The sequence below is a fragment of the Sus scrofa genome, chromosome 13 (genome assembly GCF_000003025.6).
Source record: "Sus scrofa isolate TJ Tabasco breed Duroc chromosome 13, Sscrofa11.1, whole genome shotgun sequence".
Classification (NCBI taxonomy): domain Eukaryota; kingdom Metazoa; phylum Chordata; class Mammalia; order Artiodactyla; family Suidae; genus Sus; species Sus scrofa.
This window is the reverse complement of record NC_010455.5, coordinates 39,955,517-39,978,331: the sequence shown is the minus strand read 5'-3', so window position 1 is coordinate 39,978,331 and position 22,815 is coordinate 39,955,517. Positions and strand designations below refer to the sequence as shown.

Genomic DNA, 22,815 nt, shown 5'->3' with positions numbered 1-22,815 from the left:
AAGGATCCAAGGTGCATCTGCAACCTACACCACAGCTTGCAGCAACACTGGATCCTTGACCCAGTGAGGGAGGCCAGGGATCAAACCTGTATCCTCAAAGACACTATGTCAAGTATTTAACCTACTGAGTTACAACAGGAACTCCAGGTTAGGTTATTTTTGATGCTGGGAATTAAAACCTTTCCCAGGACCCTGGTAATTGCCTTAGAAAATGTCATGCTTTTAAGTTCAACTTATATAAAAGTTTTTAATATTTTTGTAAATCTGGCTAGGATTTCCAGATAAAATACTTCCAGATAAGATACCCAACTAAATTTGAATTATCTAAAACTCAGGATTTCCCTGATGGCCTAGTGGTTAGGGATCTCACATGGTTGCTGCTGTGGCTCAGGTTCAAACTCTGGCCCAGGAACTTCTGCATGCTGTGGGAGTAGCCAAAAAAATTCAAATTTACCTAATGCTTTGTATTTTTATTTGCTAACTCTGGCAACCCTACATCCAGCCAACTTAAATAATTACCTTTAAGGGATTAGGACCAATTTACAAACATTTTAAACTTTTTTTTTTGGCCATGCCCATGGCATGCAAAACTTCCTGGGCCAGGGATCAAACACACGAAACAGCAGCAATTCAACCCACAGTAGTGACAAAATGGGATCCTTAACCTATGAGGCCACCAGGAACTCCTTAAACTTAAACTTCTTTATTATTATTATTATTATTATTTTTGTCTTTTTGCCTTTTCTAGGGCTGTGCCCACAGCATATGGAGGTTCCCAGGCTAGGGGTCTAATTGGAGCTGTAGCAGCCGGCCTATACCACAGCAACAGCAACACCAGATCTGAGTCATGTCTGTGGCCTACACCACAGCTCACGGCAATGCCGGATCCTTAACCCACTGAGCAAGGCCAGGGATCAAACCCGCAACCTCATGGTTCCTAGTCGGATTCCTTAACCACTGAGCCATGACAGGAACTCCTCCTTAAACTTCTTTTATATATTTATCATACCTGTTTCCTTGTAAAGTTCTTCAGTTGTCTGAACTAAGAAAAAAAAAATCACCCTTTTTAATACTAAATAGTCCTAAGTAAATTAAACTTATAAAACACTGTTTACCCAAAAGTATTATAAATGTTCTACAACTATACAGAAATTTAGCAAGGTTTCAACTTATGACAAATCTAAATGGATTTCCTCAATTGCACGTCTCTGAGTTACAAGATTACAAATTTAAAAGGCCCAAATCTCTCCTATGCTACAAGGTCATAAAATATCACATTGCACAAATTCCTTCTTAAAAGACACAAAAAAAATGTGTGCCACACTTAATTCTAAATCTTCCTCTGGTCAGAAGACACCCACTCACCAGGGAAGACAATCACTACTAGCTTTTCACCACAGATTCAACCAGGCTTAAGGCCCAAGCTATGGACAACAGGGAGATCCATATCTCCATGAGCTTAGGAAGCCTATTTCCTTCCATGTGCTATTTGGGGTTATCTCCTTAGAATGTCTGGGCTTGCTTGGCCAGAGATTTTGGCCAGGATGCTGACTTGGATGTAGGTTGGTGATATTTGCACGCTTTTCCCTGTGTCTATGACCACGTGCCCATCACTTCCAGAGTGGGTGGTCCAGAGATCCCAACACTGACCTCAAGATATTCTCACTGCCTCCCCTCTTCTCAGAAGAACTTTCTCTGCCAAAGAACTTGCACTTTGCCAAAGTGCAAATCCTACTTAGGTTTATAACTTGATTGGATTTTGCATTTCTTTTGCTTTTCAGATCTTTCTATCTTCCTGACCACATCTCGAAAAGCCATTTTACTTGGACTGAAACCCTACAATTCTTACAAAACCTTCCTTTCTCAGGGCCACATATGTCTTGCAAACATTGAATAATATCAAGTTGAATCATGGATCCCTCCAGGAGCTTAACTGCTCTTTGTCCTTTAAGTCCAAGGGTATTTGACTGACCCATCCCAGCAAACCAGGAATTGCTTTCCCTGGCCATACATGGTGAGTACTTGACATGTTAAAATGTGTGCAGTAAAACTTTCCTAAAAAATTATGTAATTCAAACTAGACTTAACCTCACTTACACCCATCAGGGTTGTTGGTGAGCTGGAATCTGGGTGTGTCCAGGGACAGCTAGCTGCCAAATCCCAGTGATGGTAGAAAACTTGGCAAAATTTCCTGCTGCACCCGTATTTCCCCACTTCCACCCTGCAGCAGAAGACTCCACATCCCACTTGCCCTCTAGGGTGGTCCATTTCCGAGTTCATCAATTTTCAGGAAAAGGTACATGCCATGCGACCGCAGGAGAGCTGACCAGATGTCACAGCTGGTTTCCGGCTGGGTTAAGAGCGACTTTGCAGAGATTGGTGCCTAGATTAAACTGACCGGTTTCCTTGCCACAGTGACAAAAACAAGGGCTCCTAAAAAACTAGCTCATTTCCTTCATTTCCTTGGGGAATGAAACCCATGATCTTCAGTTCCTCAGAGAAGTGAAAGCAGCAACAGGGAATCCAGTAATTCCTGTTATCTGCAGGCTTCACAAGTCAGAGCTCACTCTCCAGATACTGCTGTCCTCTCTCCAAACCCTGAAGCCAGAGGAGCCCAGGATGTCTCAGCTGCTGGTCTCCCTGATGCTTCTCCTCCTCTCCACCCACAGTTCCCTGGCCCTGAGGATCTGCTCCTTCAATGTGAGGTCCTTTGGGGAATCCAAGAAGGCAAACTGTAATGCCATGGATGTCATCGTGAAGGTGAGCGCTGTCTCCTGTCAGAAGGGTCACTAGATACCCCTTACGTACTCTCTACAGCTTTCAGACTTTAAGAGACTCAGGAGGAATTTAACTGGTTAGTTCCTAGGATGAAGGTAGCTGCCCTCTCTCTCCCTACTCCTCTGCCCTCTTCCTCCTTCTCTTCCCCTCCAGCCATCAACCTTTCCCCAACTCCCAATTCTCTCTCAACTTCGATAAGACTTTCCTTGGATAAAATGGCCACTGTCTTGTGACTCTGCTCACATCCCTCTGGAGTCACCTGACTCTCTTTATCCTACAGGTTAATTTATTTTTCATGCTGGGGCTGAAATCTTTGCCAGGACTCTGAGTATTATGACCTTAGAAACCCCAGAGGCACCATGTTCTGGTAGGAACACCTGGAGCCCTGGGTTCAGGTTCCATCTGGCAGCCAGGTGAGCCAGCTCTGACGTCCCTTCACTCCCAGCATCCAGGGCCTTTCAATAAGATGAACCTTACATAAGCTGGTTCACATCTCAGGGCTACTGGAAAATACAATGAGTTGAGGATAAGAGGTAGCACTTATAATGCCTTCACTAAGCCCACGCTGTGTCAAGCTCTATATTAGGTGCTTTATATAAGACAACTCATTTAATTTATATTAAATAAGCTGTGATCACACTTGTCATGTCTTAATATTGGCCATCACCTCCTCACCCACAATTCCTTCCTCATCAACCAGTATTCTTTAAAAAAAATAGTACCTTATTAAAAATAATTAGAGGTATAATTTTAAAATTATAAACTTACAATTTAGAAATTAATTTTATTAAATTAGTCATCATGGACTATTTTGAAAATATAGCAACTTATAAAGAAGTATCCTATCACTTAAAGACAACAGTTGTTTGGCATTTGGGTAACTATGCAAAAATAGATTCATAAATCTGTACCTATTTTGCAGCATGGAGACACCCTATACCATCAGTTTTGTATTTTGCCTTTATATGAGAAGTATTTCACATGTTGTTAATATTCTTTTAAAACACAACTTTTTTTTTTCTTTTTTGGCTGCCCCTTGGCATATGAAATTCCTTGGTCAGGGATCAGATCTGAGCCACAGTTAATGACCTAAGCTGCAGCTGTGGCAACAATGATCCTTAACATACTACGCAGGGCTGAGGATCGAATCTGCATGCCAGTGCCCTCAAGACACCACCAATCCTGCTGCACCACAGTGGGAACTCCTAAAACACAACTTTTAATCTTGTATAAAGCCTTATGCTATGTTTGCAACATGTTTCATTTAATGCTTTCCTCTTTGGGGATGCTTAGGTTGTTTCCAATTTTTTGTTGCAATGCATCTTCCTCTTTGATCTGTACAAGTAATAATAATAATAACAATAATATTTATTATGTGCCTCCTTTATGGCTAGCACTGCTCTCAGTACCCATTTGTCCACCAGCAACCCTGTGAGGGACTGTCATTATGCCACTTTATAGATGAGGAAACCAAGGTGCCAAGAAGCAATAGATACCTTTTTACAGTGGAAGACATTCCTCAGAGTAGGAAAATCAGACAAAAGGATTAATGCATTTTTTAAGGGTTTTGATATATATTCTAAAATGCCTTCCAGATAGGTCTCAATGATTAGTGACTAAATCAGCCAGCTGGCTGGGTGAGCAGCACCCAGCTCTCCCTGGTGAACCGCGCAAGGCTGATGCCATGAATTGTAAGTGTATTGATGGATGGATCCTGACTGTACACAGCTCTCCTCCTCTGTCACCACACAGGTGCATCCCACACTTCTTTTATTTATTTATTTATTTGTCTTTTTGCTATTTCTTTGGGCCGCTCCCACGGCATATGGAGGTTCCCCGCTCCCGCGGCATATGGAGGTTCCAGTCGGAGCTGTAGCCACCGGCCTACGCCAGAGCCACAGCAACTCGGGATCCGAGCCACGTCTGCAACCTACACCACAGCTCACGGCAACGCCGGATCATTAACCCACTGAGCAAGGGCAAGGATTGAACCCGCAACCTCATGGTTCCTAGTCGGATTCGTTAACCACTGCACCACGACGGGAACTCCGCATCCCACACTTCTTAATGGCTGCACAGGCTGGTGATGCTGGCTCTCTCTGCCCTGCTCTTGCTGGAGCAGAAACTATAACATATATGTGCTCTGGAAATTGGACCAGTGGCATAATCCCTCTGTTCTATGTCTTTGGAGGCTGTGTGAGAGGACAGAATTAATCTTGGGAATGCCCTGTCCTTGACAGACAAATTCCAGTCCACCAGGACCATACACGGGAAAGTCCCTGTGGTCTCCAAGGGCGTCAGCTTGGCCTGTGCCCTGATCTGCAGGTTAGTGCTCATTCTGAAGGGGCCTCTCCTGCATACTTTATCCACTGAGTTCCTTCCCACTTTGCCTGTTCAACCACTTCCTCCCTTGGAGCCTTCCCTCATCCTCTCGGCAGGCATAATTATTCCTCAGTATTTTTACAGCTTTTATTTTTATTTAGCACAAATTTAATTTGCTTCTCATTGTGACTAGTTCTTTCCATTTGTCTCTCTTACCAACAGTGAGTCTTTGAGGGCAGGACTGTATTTTAACAGTTAAGCATGGTGGGCTTTGCAGTCACGCAGACTTGAGTTCAGATCCTGACTCTACCACCTGTAGTGGCCATGTTACCTTAAAGTAGCCACTCAGTCACTGAGTTTGCTTTCCTCCTATGTTTAATGGGCTAAAAATCATAGTTGTCTCGTAGGGTTGGGGAGGCTCAGTGTAGGCTCATAATAAATATTAGCTCTTACAATTATTATTATAATAATTATACTGCTTTGTTTCTGCAGTGACCAGCATGGTATTTTTCACTTCTTAAGGGCTTTATAAATATTTATTTATTTAATTAATTAATTAATTTTTTTTCCACTGCACAGCATGGGGACCGAGTTACACATACATGTATACATAATTTTTCCTCTCATTGTTGTGTTGTATAAATATTTATTATTTTTTTATTGTAATTATTCAAGCAAAGCCAAGAGGTAGGGCATGCAGGGGTCATGACCTCAGGCTCTAGACTTGGGTTGCTCAGGTTCACATTCTGCCTTGGTCACTTTCTAGCTGGGTGACTTTGGACAGTATCTTAATTTTACCAGAGCTTCAGCCTCCTTGTCTTTAAAATGGACATAATGGGAGATCCCGTCATGGTGCTGCGGAAACGAATCTGACTAGGAACCATAAGGTTTCAGGTTCGATCCCTGGCCCCGCTCAGTGGGTTAAGGATCTGACATTGCTGTGAGCTGTGGCGAAAGTTGCAGACTTGGCTCAGATCTGCCATTGTTGTGGCTGTGGCACAGGCCGGGGGCTACATCTCCGACTAGAGCCCTAGCCTGGGAAACTCCATATGCAGTAGGTGAGGCCCTAAAGAGCAAAAATAGATAAATAAATAAATAAATAAATAAATAGATAAATAAATAAATAAAATGGACATAATAATAGTACTCTCCTCAGGGAATCTGTCATTTATTTCAGATAAGTTAATTTTTCTTTGTCTTTTCTAGGGCCACACGTGTAGCATATGGAGGGTCCCAGGCTAGGGATCTAATTGGAGCTGTAGCCACCAGCCTATGCCAGAGCCACAGCAATGCCAGATCTGAGCTTCTGCAACCTACACCACAGCTCACGGCGACACCAGATTCTTAACCCACTGAGCAAGGAAAGCCAGGGACTGAACCGGCAACCTCATGGTTCCTAGTCAGATTCGTTAACCACTGAGCCATGACAGGAACTCCAGGTTAATTAATTTAACAAAGCACCCAGTGGATACTTAAAACATAGTAAATGCCCAATAAAAGGTTTCATTATTTGTAGTAAATGGCCTCATACCCCTAAAAATTCTTTCGATACAGGTCATCAAACGCTGCGACATCATACTCCTGATGGAAATCAAGGACAGCAACAACATGATCTGTCCCACGCTGATGGAGAAGCTGAATGGGTAAAGCCGGGGCTCCTGGACCCTCTGCTGGCTCAAAGCCAAGTGCAAGGGTATCTGAAAGTCCCCTGGGAACTGAAACTAGTCTGAGAGTCAGCACTGGCCCAGACCACCAGGTCATGTGGCCAACACTGCCCAGCCTTCCAACTTTATTAACTGTGACCCTGAGTACTTCCAATCAACTAGTTTTAATATGATAAAGCAAAAGAAGGAAACAGGTGACAAGTCAGGACAGAGAGAAAAGAAAGAAACAGACTAGAGATTGAGCTGAGAAGTACTATTACAAAGAAAAGATTGAATGCAAATATGAAATTGTGATAGGCCTACAGGCCGGAATACTATGTAGCCATTAAAATTTACTACAGAATAGGTTAGAGCTAAATATTCCAGCATGGAAAGATGGTTGCAATATAGAGAAAAAAGCAAGTTCAGAATTGTAGGTAGAAGAACCCACTGCTTGCAATTGGTCCTCCCATCCCCAGTGGTCTCAGTTACCTCCAACCTCCCTAGTCTGTGCCCTGGACTCCAGGCAGAGCCAGGCCTGTTTGTCTCCTAATTGCCTGTAAACCAGGAAGGGCCTTGGCCACCTCACAACTGAGTCATGCAAACAGTTTGCCAATCCAGCACTTGGCAGGCACTAGATTCAGAACAGGGCCAGCCTTCCCAAACTGGAAGCCCAGGAGAAGCCACTGTCTGCAATCCAGGAGCCCCATGGCCAGATCTACCTTAGCATATGCATTCCCAGGAATTTCTATAGCATCTAAGTTGGCCCCTAAAGACCTCCTCTTATTTCTCCCAACTGATTGTGAGAATATGCCACTGCTTAGACATGTCCCAGATCTTCTCATGGGACGATGGACTAAAACCACGCCAGGCTCCACCTGGGGCAGGGTTATCAGCGGGTTTGGCAAACACAGCTGAGAGTCAAGCTTCTCTGATAAAGGTGAGGGGTAGGATCAATGGGATTTCATGGCTATATCCTCAGCTCCCAGGACAGAAACAATAGCTGTTTTGGAATCAGTTCCAGGACTTATGAGCAAACGCGGGGAGGTTTTCAGAGCAAGACAGAATGTTCAACAAAACTGTTACTATGAATCCTGCATATGATAAATGCTCGGGAGTGGTGCATAAACAGGGTGGTGATGTTTACTCCACCAGGAAGTATAAGGCACAGCCCAGGCCAGCCCCAGAATGGGGCTGACCATGACCTGAATCTTCTACGGTCGCACAGGTGCAGGCCAAAGCAGGTGGATTTGGGGGTGAGTAGGATCTGAGTTCAAATGTCAGCTTTGTACTTGCAAACAGTAAAAATGGGGTAGCAACAGGACCCACCTTATAAGAACAAGAAATAATGGCTGTAAAGAAGCTGGCAGATGTCACATTCCCAGTCGATGGTGGCCCTTCTTAAGAGACTCAAGGGTTATGATGAACAGTGGCCCTTCTACATGATGCCATTGCAGACACGGAGGCAGACTGGAGGGAGGGGAACCTATGCGGTAGAGCAATGTTTCTTCTTTAGCAAGGTAAAATCTTTACATTTTCTAGAAATTCAAGAAGAAGCGTAACATATAACTATGTGATTAGTTCTCGGCTTGGAAGAAACACATATAAAGAACAGTATGCCTTTCTCTACAAGTAAGTATAGATTTTGCTTCGTGGAACATGATTCACTTATCGGTTATGACTATGGAAACAAAATATGCATCTTTTCTTCAAAACCAAATTTGGACCTCGAACCAATTTTCAATATTGATCAAAGTAATTGCTGCCAACTGCTAATGTAAAGTATTAGCTCTTCAAATCTAATTTGTTGATGGGCTCACTGACCACTTGGTCAGAGTTCTTTAACTTCAGGGCTGGGGATGGAAACCTGAGTTGCCCAACGTGGCTGCACTGGGACTTCATATTTTCATTTACTTCCTACTAATAATTTCTGCCCCTAATAATTTGTTTAAATCTCAAATTTAAGGTAGTACTGCTCAGATCCTCAGCTCCCAGAGGGTCATGACCCTTGAGAAGAGCTGAATGAGCCTGTTCTCAGGCAAAAGTCCCTCTTAGCTCTTGAGCCTGCACGGAAGGCCAACAAAGCTGTGGGAACCTACCCCTCTGCTTCTTGAAAGAAGTAAGAAGATAATAGTCAATTCATGTAGGAGGACTTCCTCTTTTTTTTTTTTTTTTTTCTCTTCTAGGGAAAAGCTAGTGTCTGTGAAGAAAAGCTATCTCTACCATGACTATCAGTCTGGAGACGCAGATGTATTTTCCAGGGAACCCTTTGTGGTCTGGTTCCAGTCACCCTACACTGGTGAGACCCACAGACCCCTCTCACCCATGATCTCCCCAGGGATCCCATGAATAGTCAGCAGCCCTGAGGGTGAGCTGGGATCCCAGGGTTTATGCCACATCTTCCGGGAGGCACTAGGCTTGAGACGACCATTAAGAATTTCTAATGTTCTACATTCACTTGAATGCAGAACATGTGGTATCGTTGGATGACACCAAGCCAGCTTCTCTGAATGCCACAACTCAAGACTTCCCCAGCCTAGAACCACTTTCTGGAATCAGTGTTAACTTTACTCACTTTGGAACATTTAGGCTGATGGAAATTATTTTTAAAAATCCCTTAGTCCCGGAATTCCCACTGTGGTGCAGTGGAAATGAATCTTACTAGGAACCATGAGGTTGCAGGTTTGATCCCTGGCCTCGTTCAGTGGGTTAAGGATCAGGTGTTGCTGTGAGCTGTGGTGTAGGTTGCAGATGAGGCTCGGATCCTGCGTTGCTGTGGCTGTGGCATAGGCTGGCAGTTGTAGCTCCGATTGGAACCTTAGCCTGAGAACTTCCATATGCCGTGGGTGTGGCCCTAAAAAGCAAAAAAAAAAAAAAAAAAAAATCCTTTAGTCCCAATGAAGTACAGCTATTCCTTCGTTTAAAAAACCTGGGTGATGGGAGTTCCTGCTGTGGCACAGAGGGTTAAGAATCCAGTGTTGTCTCTGCAGCAGTGTGGGTTCTATCCCCTGGCTGGTGCAGTGGGTTAAGGATCTGGTGCTGCCACAGCCACAGTGTAGGTCATAGCTTCAGCTTGGATTCAACCCCTGGCCCAGAAACTTCCATATGCTGTGGGTGTGGCCAAAGAAGAAAAATTAAGAAAAAAAAAAAAGGGAAAAAAAAAATCCAAGTGACCGCCGGTAAAAATGAACTCCCAATCTAGAGCTGCACTCTCCCTCGGGTAACCACAGAGCAATCCCCTCCATGGGCTGCGGGTAGAGAGGAAATCCACATGACTGCACCCTGAGCTCTGACAACAACAGTACTTACATTAGTCATAGCAATTATTGATCCCTGATTAGTGCCAGTTTCCTGTAATCTCTACAACACCCTACAAGGTAGGAACTAGGATTATCTTTTTACATCAGAGGAAACAGAAGTTCAAATAGGTGGAGTCATTTATCCAAGATTACCCAGCAGTTACTGAAGTGGACAAGCCAGGGCTGTGACACAAGCTGTCAGTATGGGAGCCCACACTTTTAACCACCATGAAACACTCAATGGGAAGTCAAGAATTAATTTGGTTTGTAGATTGGAACTATATAGCATCAAATATTTTTTTCAGTACCCACTACATGCCAGGCTCTGTTCTGGGCTGAACAAGGCAGACAAGGTCCCCAGCCTTGTGAAGTTATCCTGTGGCAGGGGAGACAGATAATGACCAAACAAATACAGTAGAGCTATATGTATGAATACCGATATCTATACTACACAAATATTAACATCTTGAACTATGAAGTTAACTATTTCTGCAGAGGGTTAAGTAGCTCAGGGGCAGAGTATGTCAGGAAAACAAACATGGGAGAATGGTGGAAAATTCCCAGGAGAAAAACAAAGAAACAAGGGAGTTCCCATTGTGGCACAGCAGAAACAGATCCAACTAGTATCTATGAGGATGCAGGTTCGATCCCTGACAGTAGTCCAGGATCTGGCATTGCCATGAGGTGTGGTGTAGGTCACAGATATAGCTCATATCCCATGTTGCTGTGGCCGTGGAGTAGACCAGTCGCTGCAGCTCCATTTGACCCCTAACCCTGGGAACTTCTATATGCCACTGGTGTGGCCCTAAAAAGGAAAAAAAAAAAAAAAATGAGAAGGGGGTGGGGCTATTGAGGACAAGAAATGCCTCAGTGAGAGAACATTCAATAATCACGCACACGATTCACATTTAGCTGACTCTGGGCAGAGCAGGGAGGCCCTCCCTACTAAAGGATTATTTCTTCTCTGAGAGAGTCCTCAGCCTTGGTGACTTGCTAGACAAACAAACAAATGAGTCTGTCTGGAGCCTCCACCCCTCCCTACTCCCCCTCCACCGTCCCCATCCCGCCCCCAGGGTGTGACACCACATTGTGCCTTGTTTGGAGTTTTCCCTCCTGTACCAGGAACCATCTTTATGTCCCCTTGGGGAGTAAAGATGAAGTAGTTGGCCACTCATCTATCTTTCATTTCCTTCATTTATTCTCTCAATCATTCATTCATCCATGTATTCAATCAATGAACATTTCTGATCACCTCCAGTGTGCCTGGCACAGCACTAAGTGCTAGAGCCAAAAGGTGAACAAGACAGATAAATCTGCTTTCCCAGAGCTTAGGTTCCAGTGAGCCAAGCAGGTAATTTCAGACCATGAAGGCGGTAAGCAGGGTTCACTTAATAGTGGAATGAGGGGCCCACCTTAGATGGGGATGGCCCCTTGGAGGTGGCAATGGGACCCGAAGAAGCCAGTCAGAGAGAGTTGGCAGAAGGGCATTCCAGAGGGAGGGCAGAGTAAGCATGGAAGCTCAGAGGAGGGAAAGAAGTTGGGGTGTTGGGGGGACCCAAGAGGAGAGAGGAGGGGAGAAGAGTGGGACGGAGAGCAAGAGACAGGCTGCTGGACCAGGGTGAGGTCCTGGAGACACGCTGGGGACTTGAGCCCCCAGCTCCTGCGTGGAAGTGGGGACCCAGGCACAGAACGAGGGAAAGCCCAGGAGGAGGCGTTCGGAACACAGGCGACAGCTGCTGTTAGCAGGTAGACAAGGCTCATGCCCTCACGCAGGTTCCTGCAGTCCCTTCTGGTGGCGGAGGTTTTTAGACATGTCTCAACAGGCCACTTTAGTTTTTAAATAAATTTGTCAGGTTTTTTTTTTCCTGATTACAAAAACCAAAAGGCTTATTAATTTAAAAAAAGAAAATACAGATTTTTTTTTTTTTTTTTTTGTCTTTCTGCCTTTTCTAGGGCTGCTCCTGTGGCACATGGAGGTTCCCAGGCTAGGGGTATAATCAGAGATGTAGCCATCGGCCTACGCCACAGCCACAGCAACACCAGATCCGAGCCGCATCTGCGACCTACACCACAGCTCATGGCAACGCCGGATCCTTAACCCACTGAGCAAGGCCAGGGATTGAACCCGCAACCTCATGGTTCCTAGTCAGATTTGTTAACCACTGAGGCACGATGGGAACTCCCAGATTTTTTTTTTTTTTTTTTTTGAATGAGAAGGTAAAAATGCCCACAATGCCAGTGAGGAACACCGTCTACCAGCTTCCTCTTAGCCATGAAGGGTGAGAGGGAGAAAAGAGGTTTCCATGTGCTGACAAGAGCAGCCTAATGCCCCTAAGAGCATTCAAATCAGAGCCATTGGCTGGATCCTTTGGAAATGGGGGGCCCCAGATGACTGAGGCTGTACCTTCTTGGCGGACAGCCTGTTTCCCAAAGCAGTGCTTGTGGACGGAGGAAATGTGTGACCTCCACCTCTTTCCTGTTCTTCAGCGGTTAAGGACTTCGTGATCATCCCCCTGCACACCACCCCTGAGACATCCGTTAAAGAGATTGATGAGCTGGTTGATGTCTATCTGGATGTGAAACGCCGCTGGGAGGCCGAGGTGATGACCCTCTTTGTCTGTTGAATGCCTGTCTATCAGGAGCAGAGTCTGGTCCCTGAGAGGGATGAGTGACTCTGGGAGGGGGAAGGGGCAGGCCCTGTGCAGACCACCACCACATCAGAGCCTCTTTTGAGGCCTTTCCAAGGCCCTAAGTAACCTTTTTGCTAAATCTGCCCGAGTGTGTCTTGGGAATTCATAACTAACGCTGGCTGCCAGCATTCACTGAGAGAATGATTAGCTGGTTCCAGGCACCATGCTGAGGCGGTACACAGACAAGTTTATTTAATTCTCCCAAGAGCTTGATGAGAGAACTGCTTTAATCATTCTCACTTTGCAACTTACAACAGTGAGACACAAGGAAATCAGGAGTCCTTAAGATGCAAGGGACAGAATCTCAAACTGGCTCATGTAAAGGAAGAACAATTTATGGGTCCAAGCACAGCTGGATCTAGGGCTTGATTACAAAGTAATCAGGGTCCCTCTCCCTCTCCCTCTCCCCATCTGCTGGCTCTCCTTTCCTCTGGGTGGGTTCCATTCTCAGGCTGGCTCCATCCTTGCCATGGCAAGCTAGCCACCAGCAACTTTCAGAGCAAGGGCCAAATCTTCTCTCCCATAATGCAACAAACATCCTGCGATTGAGTCTCATTGGCTCTGATTGGGTCACATGTCCAACCCTGAACCAAACACTGTGATCAGGTGGTTGAGATGCTCTGACTGGTTAAGTCTGTGTCAGCTCCACCCCCACCTCATGGAATAAGATGGAAGAGGGAGGTGGTTTCCCAAAGAATAAGAATACACCCACCATTCCTCTTGGCCTCAATTATTTCCTCATCTGGAAAACAGGGATGCCCCCCTCTGTGGCTGTGAGGGTCTATGAAAGCTCTTGGCCAAAGTGGAAGTGCTCCAGAGGGCTCTTCCTCATTCTTCTTTTCTCCTTCTGAGATGTGATTCCAGTGATCCTCCTCCTCCTCAGCTCTGCCCCAGCCAAGTGTGGACACAGAGCTGGGGCATGATAGGTATATTTCATCACTTATTTGTAAAAGACAGAGCAAGAGAAAAACTCATTCATTCCTAAAAACTGTAAATTCCCTTCATTCAGCAAGAATTTACTAAGCATTTGTTAAGTGCTAGGCACTGGGTCGGGGGAGGCATCGATGGCAGAAAAGTGAGCAAGAGGGGAAACTGCTGAGAGGCCTTCAGTGAGGCTGACTGGGATTCAATTCCCAACTTCACCACTAGAACCTCCAAGGTGAGTAGCCTAGGGCAGGTCACTTTATCCCTCTATCCTGTTTCCAGAAGGGTCAAAGGTCTCTTCTACCTCCTAGGGTTTATTGTGAGACTCAAGCTTTATAAAACATTTCATGCTGAGCCTGCACACAGTGAAAGCTCAGTAAATTATGCCTATATTAATAGAAGCTGGTGGACACACAGGTTAAGGATGACATCCTGTCTTCAACTGTGCCCATCCATCTCAGGGAAAACCATGATACCCAGGATCAGAATAAAGTGTTTTTGAAGAAAACTCCAAAGTCAGCAATGGCACCAAACAATAGCACACACAAGGAAATCTGCGTTTCCTCTGGATTTAGGAATAGTAAAATTCTGTTCCAAGGGCTCTGCGGGTGGGGTGGGGGGCACTTCCAGGCTGGAATGGTTCTGATGGTGGCCTGAGGCCAGAGGTGGACAGCTCACTCTATGCCCCCCTCCCCTCAAGGCTCTTTTTACTTCCTCAGCAGACAATATTTCCATGGGAGTAAGTTTCCAACTTCAGAACAATAGGAAAGTTTTGAGAGCAGTGCTAAAGCTGGCAATACACCACCCCTTTCATTTCTGTTGTCTGGAAACAAAAGGCATTGATTCATTCATATGCTTATACCCTACAGTAGTTGAAGCCAAGAGATGTGAGGGAATAACTGAGCTGGATTCTTTCATCCCCGCCTAAATCCTAAATCGGCGGGCCAACTTAGAGCGACCTGGTGACTAAGAACAGAAGGGAGCAGCTGCAGCAAACATCCTACTTCCCATTAAAAATACCCTCCTTGTCATACTTGCCTGTCCAACACTCATCAGACCTGTGACCCCATTTTAAACTCTGGGCCTCGTCTTTTAAAAAGCAAAAAGAAACTGAGACCCTGTATTCATTTGTGAGGGCTGCCATAACAAAGTACCAAAGACTGGGTGGCTTAAACAGCAGAAATTTCTATCCTCACTGTATGGAGGCTAGATGTCCAAGACCAAGGTAGCAACAGGGTTCGGTGCTTCTGAGGCCCTTCTCCTTGGTCTTCCCTCTGTGTCTTGCTATGTCCTAATCTCTTTCTATGAGGACATGAGTCAGATCGGATCAGGGCCTGGCCACATAATCTCATTTTACCTGAATTTGTTCTTTAAAGGCCATCTGCAAACATAGTCACATTCTGAGGTACCAGGGGTTAGAACATATGAGTCTGGGGGGGACACGATTTAGCCAGTAACATAACTGATCGTTTACTGGCTCCACTGGGAGATGGAGTCATTGCTACCAGTCCTGAGTGAAAGCATTAGACAACATTGCCTACAGTTTCAAATCTTGTATTTCAGAATTTCATTTTCATGGGTGACTTCAATGCTGGCTGCAGCTATGTCCCCAAGAAGGCCTGGAAGAACATCCGCCTAAGGACTGACCCCATGTTCATTTGGCTGATCAAGGACCAAGAAGACACCACAGTCAAGAAGAGCACAAACTGTGCCTATGACAGGTAGGGGGCATCTGCCAGACCACTGCTAGCCCACATGGCGCTTGGTGCTCATTGGAAAAGGCAGCCCCCTCTGAGCAGGTGAAGCTCATGGCTGGGAGGGTGGAGCCAACTAGACTTTAGGACTCTCCACTGGGTACTCTGTGCAGCATACAAACCGCATGGCCATATAGCTTAGCAGTGGCAAGTACGGGCTTTGATGTCAGACAGGCCTGGGTTCAAATTCTGGCTCTGCCACTTAATATGGTGGACCCAAGAGGCTTAAACACTCTGTGTCCCCATAAAATGAAGACTGTAGTAGTGCCTCACTCAGGAATATATGATGAAGACTAAGTAACATATATAAATCTTCTAGCGCAATGTCTGGTATATGCTAAGTGTTCAAAATGTTCACTGGCTGTTAATTATTCCATCTCAAAGACATACCACAATTTATTCACTCAATCCCCTATCACTGGGCATTGGGTTATTATCAAAAGTTTGCTATTAAAAGATTGTTAAAATGAACATCTTGGAGTTCCCGTTGCAGCGCAGCAGAAACGAATCCGACTAGGAACCATGAGGTTGCAGGTTTGATCCCTGGCCTCACTCAGTGGGTTAAGGATCTGGTGTTGCCATGAGCTGTAGTCTGTGGTGTAGGCCAGCATCCCTAGCTCCCATTAGACCCCTAGCCTGGGAACCTCCACATGCCGCAAGTGCGGCCCTAAAAAGCGAAAAAAATTAATAATTAAAATGAAATGAAATGAACATCCTATACATGCATTTTGAGATTTCATCAGGGTAAAAGTCTAAAAATGAGACCAGTTAGTGCAAGGAAATTTACACTTCTAATGCTTTTGCTACACATTTCTAAATGCAAACATTTACATTTAAATAATAGCATTCTCTGGATATTTATAAAGTTTCCCTGGGGATTTTCAATCAGCTTTCAATTTTGCTCCTTAAGTCAGGAGGGAGGTGGGAGGTACCTGAAGCATGAAAAGGTTCGTAATCTGCACATCCACAGCAGACACCACATGCAGGGAATTCCCCGGAGCCCTGGTCCCACAAGTGGCTTCTGTTTCCCGAGGTCAGCCTACCGCTGAGCATGCACGAGACTGCCACCTGCAAAAGAGGACAGTTCTCATTTCTCTAGTTTTGAGTTCTGATTTTCAGTTCCATCCCATGGCCTCTGTTCCTCTTGGAGCTTTCAGGGCTGGTGTGTCCTTTGCAGACATCATCACGCCAGCTCCCCAGAGTGGAAAGAGCCCTGTCCCTGGGGAGAGCAGGACCAAGGTGGGAGGTTACAGAAGACTCAGCTTCCTGGGCACCTGCCCCCTTCTCCCATTTTGAGGGGCTGCAGCACAGCTGACTGGAGAGAGCCACTCACCCACTTGCTCATGCCAACTGTGTGGACTTGGGCAGGTCAAGTCCATTCTCTGGTCCCATTCGTTATTTTGGCTGCGCCCATGGCATGTAGGCCAGGGGTTGCATTCATACTGCAGTTGCAGCCTACACCACAGCTGCAGCAACTCAGGATCCTTAACCCACTGTACCACCAAGGGAACTTCCTGTGGCTCCATTCTTTATTTCCTTTCAAAGGAGAGGGAGGCAACTGAAAGGAATAGAGCAGAACAATGAATGACAGGGAAGATGGATTAGGAGAGGTGAGGAAATAGGTTTAAAAAGGTGTTTACTCAAGGAAACCTTGTTTTATGCAATTCTCTGCCAAAGCACAACAGGATTAAAATGTGGCTTTTTTAATTATATGGCTGACCCGCTGCATATGGAAGTTCCTGGTCCAGGGACTGAATCCATTGGAGTCACAGCTGCAACCTACACCACAGCTGTGGCAACACTGGATCATTAACCCACTGCACTGGACCAGGAATCAAACCAATGCCTCCCCAGCCACCTGAGCAGCTGCAGTGGAATTGTTCACTGACTGTGCCACAGTAGGAACTGCTGCAATGTGCTTTTAAAATAATTTAAAATAATTTCTTGTTTCGCTTGTTTCGCTGCTCTCAATTTTCTCTTTCCCCTAATAGCATATATCTTCTGTGGTATGCAAAATGGCACATAAGGGGAGTAAGATGAAAGGGCCTCAATTCCAATCTTTGTTCTGTGTGCAAATATTTACTGAACACCTTCCACATTCTGAGCACAGGTGGACATGCTGAAATGCCCAGAGCTGCTTGGGCAATGGAGTAATCCTGGGAGCTGAGCGTGGTCAGCAGACACACCTGCACACAGAACTAGCAGATGTCGGAGCTAGGGGAGCCTTAACTGTGCTGTGCCTGGCTCTCTGGATCTGAAAGGATGGCTTCAAGATGGCTTCGCCCAAACATGAAAATAGCGTTAAGTTCAAATCTAACCAGGTGGCAAACAAAGGAAACCAAGTCAGCTGGCTGGAGTCAGGGAAATTCTGTGGACAGTCATGAGCTGGCAGTTTGACACATCTTCTCATTCTTTATCCAGTCGGATGAGGCCATGTAGACCTTAACTGCATCACCACACCTGGGATACATTAAAGTCTGTTTCCCAAACTCATTTAAACACTGTGGTCCCAGTTTTTTGTCATTGCTGCAAAACAACTGCACTATGGTTTTTCTCTATGTTCATCTTGAAATCCATTCATTTCTTACTGAAATAAATTCATTTCTAAATGAAAGTTCATATACTAAGGCAAGAAAACAGTGTAATTTGCCATAAAAAAAATGGTAAAAAGAAGCCCAGTGAAAAACCGAACAATGTTAAATTGTGCCTTAATTCTCTTGTTTACAGAAAGCTCTCTCTTGGTTTATACAGAAGCTTAGGGAGCCATTAAAGATAAGCCAGAACCTTTCTCCACAGTTGAATCAGGAAAAGTGAAAATAACTGCAAAAGGAACACCATGTTCAGTGAACTGTTGTTATGTGCTGTCATAGTCATGTCTCTTCCACTGCCCAGGCTCCCTGCCCACACTGTGGACACTGTCCTGGTGCCCACAGGTTGAGGCAGGGCTGGTCCTGTTTCCCAGTCCTAGGGACTGTCCTGAGGGCCTTTGACGGGGAGGGGGAAACTTCCCCCTTAACCCCTCTTGAGTTCTTGTGGCTGGACTAACAATAAAATTGACACAAGACCGATTAACAGGAAAAAAAGAAACAAAGCTTAATTTGTATGGGAGTTCCCGTCATGGCTCAGCGTAAACAACCTGACTAGTATCCATAAGGACGTAGGTTCAATCCCTGGCCTCGCTCAGTGGGTTAAGGATCTGGTGTTGCCGTGAGCTGTGGGGCACAGACATGGCTCAGATCCCACGTGGCTGTGGGGTAGGCCAGCAGCTCTAGCTCTGATTGGACCCCCTAGCCTGGGAAATTCAATATGCCCCAAGTGTGGCCCTAAAAAAAAAAAGAGAGACAAAAAAAACTTGTGCACGAGGTCTCATAGAAATGGGACCTAAGTGGCCAAAGCAGGAAGGGGTCTTTTATACTTTTTGGACAGAAGCAATGAATTTGTGAGGAAATGAAAGGACAAAGAAACTCAGGTTTGGAGTGCTCAATTAGTGAAGACTCTAAATAGAATTTGGGCTCGAGATAGTCAACTGAAGTAACAAGGTTTGTCTGCAAAGTCTTCTCAGCCCCAATGCCCTATCTCGGGTGATAAGGGTGTCTGCCCTTTCTTCTACCTCCGAACACAGGGGTGCACCTTTCAGAGGGGAGATTATTTCCTGCTTTCAGGGAGCTGGAAAGGAAGGGCAGAGCGTCCCTCCTGCCTTGGCTGTTTCTTAAGGAACCTTAAGTAACTTTACTTCAATATAATCAATATGCCAAAATAATCAATGTGGCGTATTTTGTGGCATATTTTTGGGTGGCCTGCCCTGAGCCCCAACACAAGCTAAAACCAGGGCTGGACTTTTGAACACCCTGTGAAATGGCTGTTCAGTCCATTCCAGATCTCAAGCAGGAATCCTGGTTCGACCTCAGCAACCAACAGAGTGGATTAAAGTGACTATTTTCCCTCTCCTTTCCCAGGATTGTGCTTCGAGGCCAAGAGATTGTCAGCTCTGTTGTTCCTGGCTCAAACAGCATCTTTGACTTCCAGAAAGCTTACAGGTTGACTGAAGAGAAGGTACGGCTGTCATTTTGTCTTTCTGTGTCACCATCTGGGGAAGATGGGGTGGTGTCACCCAGGGGCATTCAGGCCACCACTGGAGACACATTAGGCCATTTGACCTTGAGTTTCAAAGCCAATGATTCCCTGACTTGAGGATTTGTCTCAGTTTCTGATGGAACTGGTCCAGAATGATGCTCTGAGTGTGTTCTGCTGGTTGACTTGAGGCATTTCATCCTGGGCCTCCTGGAGCCTGAATCTGTTCGTCAGAGTGTCTCCTAATTCCCCAACTTATCTCTCTTTTTTCTTTATAGGCCCTGGATGTCAGCGACCACTTTCCAGTTGAATTTAAACTTCAGTCTTCAAGGGCCTTCACCAACAGCAAAAAATCCATCTCTTCAAAGAAGAAAAAAAAGGCCAGTCGTACCTAAATACAAGGCACCATTTTATTAACCATTTCTTGCCTCTCAATAAAGCAAGAACTGTTCCTTGTGCTTGGGAAACAAGACTGGTCCAACTGCTTTCACAATTTCACCTTGAATCTAATCCACCTTGAGCCAAACTGGGAAAGATGTCTTCTGTTCTTCCTCCTGGGCTCATACCTCTCCTGAATTGCTCAAAAGGAAACCGGGGGCTTTTGCAGTGCAAAGGGATGGCCTTCTTACCCTGAGCTAGAGCCCCACCAGCTGTCACTGCTCAACAAGCCGAGAGAGGCCACAGGAGGAAGAACATTGACTTTCGGTTTTCTTGATGGTGTCCTGTTCCACAGGAAATGACCAGACACACCAAGAACACCAAGGCCCCAATCGGACCCCATGATTTGGGCAGTGAGCTACTTTTCCTGACTGAGGTCACACAACCATGGCATCTCAAAGGCGTGAAGGATGAAGGCCATTCCCACTGGTCTCCTAGCCTCCAAATAGTCCCCCAACCCGGCCAGCCTAGTAACCACCTGTGTCATCCTTTGAGGTTCTGATCTGACCACAGCCCTCCCCTCCCAATCCCCATCCCCTGCTTTTAAATCCTTCAGAAGCTCCTGTCACCACCTGGAGAGAACCCAGGACATCTGGATGCCCATGAAGATCCCTATTCCCTGGCCTATCATGTCAGTCTTACCTTGGTCCCACCATGCACTTTAGCTCAGCAAGACTGCCCCTTCCCCGCAGGCCCCAAGCACTCTCTCCTTCTGGGCTTTGGCTCAGGCCATCCCAGAGCCTGGGCTGTGCCCCCACCCCACCCTCACATATGCCAATAGCCCTACTGTAAGATTCACCACACTGTGTGTGTGTCACCAAAACCACTCTTTGGGCTCTTTGGGGGATCTGGTGGGACAAAGGTCGAGCTGGCTGGGAGGGACTGGAGGAGTCTGTTATCTCTCTGCAAGTGAAGCCTTGCAGAGGAGTCCAGCAGAAAGGCACGTTTTACCTACACCCAAGGTGACCATTTGGGTTTCCTTTGCTTTGTCTTTCCTTACATTGTTTCTTTGTCCAAGTAGTACATGAACAGGGTTAAAGTCTGCAAGCAGTACCAAGGAATAAGCAGTGACAAGGAACGCTGGCCCATGCCCCCAGCCCTGGTTACCTGTCTTCGAAGCAGCCCCTCCCTCTCTCTTTTTTTTGGCCACACCTGTGGTGTGTGGAACTTTCTGGACCAGGGATCAAACCCGTGCCACAGCAGCAATCCAGGCCACTGCAGTGACAGCTCCAGATCCTTAACCCGCTGCACAAGGGAACTCTTAGAAGCAGCCCCTCTTAGCAGCTTACACATTCCTCCAGAGAGAGTCTGGGCATAAATTATCACCACGTGTAACCTTGAGAAACGAGGGGTAGAGCATAGTAAATACGTAGTCCTTCCCTTTGCTGATTTTCCTAAATATATCAAGGACAATGTGACTTTTGATACAAGAAAAAGAGACCACAACCATGATTTCTGAAATGTGGTTACATGTGACTGAGGGAATAAAACCCAAAGGGCACGGCCTTAAAAGGGGAAAATCATTATCCCCTCCGCAAACACTCAGTTAACCTCAGAGGTCTTGCTGGAACTGACAGGGGAGGTGGCAAGGCTGTGAAATGTCTGTCACTTCTTCTGAGCAGAGGTCACTGAGCCAGGAAAACTCAGTTTCCAAGGTCCAAAATGGTCAGGCAGGCAATTCACAAAAGAGCTTATGTTGAAGGAAAGGATTATCCTTTTCCTCCAAAGACCAGCATCCTGCCTGGGACAAGAGCCCTGTGCTTGGGGGATGGGGAGAGGCAGAGGAAGTGGGCCAGACACTAGTGAGCCTGTCCACCGCTCTGACCTGGTCTTGCCACCCTGAGGCCTCCTCGGCGACATGACGTCTCTCTGTGCCTGCACTGGAGCAGCGTACTGGTGCCATAGGCATCTGCCAGCTCTCATTCTGGGCAAACTCTGCAGGACAAGAAGGGATGGAGAGGGGCTTCTTCTCCCTGACACAACTTCACAGAGCTACAGACATCCCCACCCACCCTTACCTGCCGCCACTCCTTCCCCAGCCTGGCCTTGCTGGGACAAGGGGGAGGGGGAGGGAGGTGTACCCTGGTCCTAGGCATTCTTCCAGCTTGGGTTTTGTCCAGAGGGTTTGAAATCCCAGGGAACCTGTTACTGTACCGATCCCAGGGCCCGACACCCCAGGAATGTGTCTCAGGAGGTCTACATTTTAAACAAGCTCGTAGGTAATTTGAGGATCAGACTTTTCTCTCCTTAATTCTTGAGGACCAGATTCTCAGGTTGGAGAAGATGGTAAGCCTTCCTTGGCATGAAGAGGAATAACATGGTGCACACCTTCACCTTCACCAGTTGTGGGACCTTGAGCGGGTCACTAGCCTTGTTTCCTTATGCATAAAATGGGGAAAAAAACAATCAACTTATGGCCAGGGATGGCAGCCTCAGCAATGAAGCCTCCTACCACCTCCAAAATCATCACGGATGTATGACCTGCCATGTTCAGGAAGAACTCAGATTGGAATATTTAATGACGCCAATCCTAGGGTTTTAGAACCGCTTTGCAGCCTATTTCCTGAAACGCATTTAGACTTAGCCAGCAAAGACCAGCCCGGCCGCACTCTGTTGGATATGGACGATGGTACAGAAAGTACTACCCTGTGAAGAAAGCCACCCCCGCCCTTGACCCCTTCCACCCTGGTGAGTGGAACCAGGCAGACATTCATCTTCGCAGACCAAACAGTGAGAAGCTTTCGGCGGAAGGGAAAAGAAGGCCTCACCACTCAGGACCTGGCCTCCTCCCAGCCCAGGGAGAGCGAGGAGGCTGACACTTAAAGCTGAATGGCCTGTGTCGTGCAGAACTCAGCTTTCTTCACAGGGGAAAGAATCATGCCAAAATAAATAAAAA

General features: G+C 46.1%; 1 protein-coding gene across 1 annotated transcript; it reads left to right on the top strand.

The window, feature by feature from the left end:
• DNASE1L3 (deoxyribonuclease 1 like 3) lies at window positions 2,218-19,948 on the top strand. Its single transcript, XM_021069068.1, has 8 exons — window positions 2,218-2,760; window positions 6,655-6,743; window positions 8,286-8,375; window positions 8,930-9,042; window positions 12,530-12,642; window positions 15,220-15,377; window positions 19,367-19,463; window positions 19,760-19,948. Exons 1-8 carry the CDS (start codon window positions 2,620-2,622, stop codon window positions 19,874-19,876), a joined length of 918 nt encoding a protein of 305 aa, XP_020924727.1. The 5' UTR covers window positions 2,218-2,619; the 3' UTR covers window positions 19,877-19,948.

What these genes read in the sequence shown, in the direction of transcription:
- DNASE1L3 (XM_021069068.1), top strand. Translation starts at nt 2,620, where the DNA reads ATGTCTCAGCTGCTGGTCTCCCTGATGCTTCTCCTCCTCTCCACCCAC. An exon ending in CCATGGATGTCATCGTGAAG is followed by an intron (nt 2,761 to 6,654) that starts GTGAGCGCTGTC and finishes CTTTCGATACAG; the next exon opens with GTCATCAAACGCTGCGACAT. An exon ending in CTGATGGAGAAGCTGAATGG is followed by an intron (nt 6,744 to 8,285) that starts GTAAAGCCGGGG and finishes TACATTTTCTAG; the next exon opens with AAATTCAAGAAGAAGCGTAA.